Source organism: Macadamia integrifolia, chromosome 3, assembly GCF_013358625.1.
Source record: "Macadamia integrifolia cultivar HAES 741 chromosome 3, SCU_Mint_v3, whole genome shotgun sequence".
NCBI lineage: Eukaryota > Viridiplantae > Streptophyta > Magnoliopsida > Proteales > Proteaceae > Macadamia > Macadamia integrifolia.
The window spans coordinates 14,467,637-14,470,742 of NC_056559.1; the positions used below are offsets into that span (position 1 = coordinate 14,467,637).

At 37.5% G+C, this 3,106-nt stretch overlaps 1 protein-coding gene across 1 annotated transcript in view; it reads right to left on the minus strand.

Annotated features, from left to right (window-relative positions):
* Window positions 1–1,142, minus strand: part of LOC122072683 (protein DETOXIFICATION 33-like) — a 5,269-nt gene extending 4,127 nt beyond the window's left edge. The window contains exon 1 of the mRNA XM_042637068.1: window positions 882–1,142. Coding sequence (XP_042493002.1) covers window positions 882–914 — 33 coding nt within the window. The 5' untranslated portion in view covers window positions 915–1,142. The remainder of the gene's footprint in view (window positions 1–881) is intronic.
* Window positions 1,143–3,106: the final 1,964 nt, after the last annotated feature.

Below are 3,106 nucleotides of genomic sequence, written 5' to 3' on the forward strand. Positions count from 1 at the left end.
AAAAAAAAAAAAAAAACTAGGAATCTGAATTATGTGCCAAAGAAAAGGAAGTATGTTGATAATAGAGGACACTTCATCAACTATCCTATGGTTAACAGATCCACTCCCATAAGGTTTTACTAATTTTTTTTTTCTAAAATACATTGTTGATAACCCCATGCCTATTTGAAGCATCAGAATAATTCATTAACTGTGACCTTATGAGTATTAATAAATAGGTAAAAAGGAAGCTACCTCCTAATGTACCATATGCCTAGACAGCTAGACTAGACTTATGGGGAATTGAAATCAGCTTGTGAAAAGATGCTCATGCCCCAACTCCACTTCTCCATGTGTGTTGGCGTAGATATATGATTCACCCTAATTAGGTTTGATTTACTTGATTCACCAAGTTTTGAAGAAGATGAGTCAAATCGGAAAACCAAGTTTTCCAATTGTATACGAAAAATGGTAAATAAATTTAGTTTGAGTTGTGGGTAAAAAACTCAGAGAATCTCTTCACCCATCAGTGTTCATGGTCTAATAGCCTCAGGAGAACAAGTGAATACAAGAGGGTGGGTGGCCTTGTGTTGATAAGAAGTGAAAGGGTTTTCCAATTTCATCTCTATTCTCCAAGACCCGAATCATATTCAGTGCATCAGCACGCATTTGATGGCTGGCATTTTCTAAGCACGCATCCCAAGTGCATCCCACCTGTTGGATGCATGCTGGAGAGGATCCCCTTCCTCTGTTACAAAAAACTTCCCGAGGACTGTGGAAACCCATCATTTATCATAATATAATACTAATGCATGGAATAACCATAACTCCATAAGGAAATGATTAATATATATATATATATATATATAGAGAGAGAGAGAGAGAGAGAGAGAGAGAGATACCATAATGCCGAAGGCGAGGCCGGCAATGACCATGTTCTCGGTGGAGACGGCATCGAGCTCGAGCGTGGTGAGGTGGCCGGCGAAGACCTGGGTGGCGGCGCCGAGAGAGTACTGAGCGATGGTGGTGAAGATGGCTGGAGCAGCAAGGTACCACAGTTTCTTGTTCTCCTTGATAGTCTCCTTTAAGAAGTGACTACAACTCTTTATCTCATCTATGTCTGCTTCCTCCTGCAGCAATGGATCCTGCAAATCTCCTCCACCCATCTCTCTCTCTCTCTCTCTCTCTCTCTCTCTCTCCTCTCTCTGTTGAGTAGGAACTATAAATCCTAACGAAACAGATTCCTTCTTATATAATAGGGAGAAGGTTCTCCAAGCCGCCAGCTTGGGCCAGGACATGCTACCACCTTTGTATCTATCCCTTATTCTCTTCTCCTAATTTAAAATGACTTTACTGCCCTTATATACTCTCCACCCTCCAGAGACTCTGGGTATTTTTAAAATCTGAAAAAGTAATATATGATTTCTTTCTCTATCTTGTCCTTCCGTATGTCTCTCTCTATCATTTATGTATATAATGTTTACCAAAAAAAAATATCATTAATGTATATAATGATAAATGAGTAGATCCTATCTGACTATCCTCACATGGCAACCTCCCCAATGGTTCTTACATTGTCCATAGTGTGGGGCTCACTTTTGGAATTTGGAGGTTACCTTATGGGGGAGGATAATAAATCGCATTTCTTTTTTGGTAAAGAGGTGTAGCGCGGTGAATCTTCACGTAAGTGAGTAAGTAAATGTACGTAAACGTCCCTGATATGTGGATATGATATCTATTAAATGAGGAGAGAGAAAATAGATGCCATATCCACAAACCAGCATCGCTCACGTACTTGAAAATTCACCGGACTCAGCTTCCAACACTCTAAGGTGTGGGAAAGATTGTAATGTACATAACTTTGCCCCTGCTTCACTATTAGGTTGTTTCCCATGTTACAAAGTTCAATACAGTATTAAAAGGAGAAAACAGAAAACAATATTAATTTGATGTTAATCTACATCAAGATTTATGCCGACAAGCATTCCTTTTGATGCTATTATACATTGCCTTGCAATCTACAATGTATATGAATACGATTAACATTGGTTTCAAAGTACGTACTGATAAAAAGTTCTTTCTAAATTAAACAAAATTTAACAGCAAGAATCTTATGCGGTTATGCCATTGTTTTACGTTATCTAAATTCTAAAGACATCTTTTACTAAATTACGATTCATCAGGTTAATTTAGTTGTCAATAAATGAATTAAAAAACAAAAAATCAATTTAAGGAAAGACAGACTCGTAAATCAATCATCATAATATATCTACTTCTCTTCCCAAATATATATATATATATATATTATTTTTTTTTTTCTTATCATATTCGTATTTCATATCACAACCAAACATGGCAAATAAATAGGTTTTGGGTATTGAAGCACCCAACAAGGAGCAACCAATAAGTTCTGACGTCATAGAATTATAATCTTACCTTACCTTGCTTTACCTTTTCAAAGAAATAAATAATTCGGATACCCCTCCTGTCTCCAAAAAAATAAATAAATAAACAACCACGTGGTGTAATTCCAGCTTTGCACCACTTAGGATCTTTAACATCACAAGTCCTAAATTGCATCCATCCAAAGTCAAATGTCTCTCCCTCCACCCCCCAAATTGTCCGTATATTCTCCCGCCATGAGTAGGTTCAACTGGGCTGACTCATCTAAGTTATCCCGAGTCAATGGATCCAGGAACATGCAATTCTTTCTTCTGGAAACTACAATTCATTTAAACAAGAAACATATATTAAAATATATTTTTTATATAATTATTGGTGTCACAAGTGTTGGTGACATTTTTAAAAGTCAAAAGACAGATCCACTTGCTTATGGTAGACCAAAACCTCTAATTCACTCATGCAATTTTCTGAAAGATACAAACAAGGTTACTTAGGTATTAGTTATTATTTGCATGAATTTTGGTTATGCAGGGAATGCACAAGAAGATGAAGCTCGATGAATGCTCATAGGGTTATAAAACGTAATGTCATTACAATCCACTACAGAAATTTGGACTTGTTGCTGCCAAAAACCCCGCTAGTCCAACCTACACAAACACAGACGAAGGAGGCCCGGAACTTTGTCCGGGGTTAGTCCTCCGACGCTCAAGTCAGGGTCGGCGGC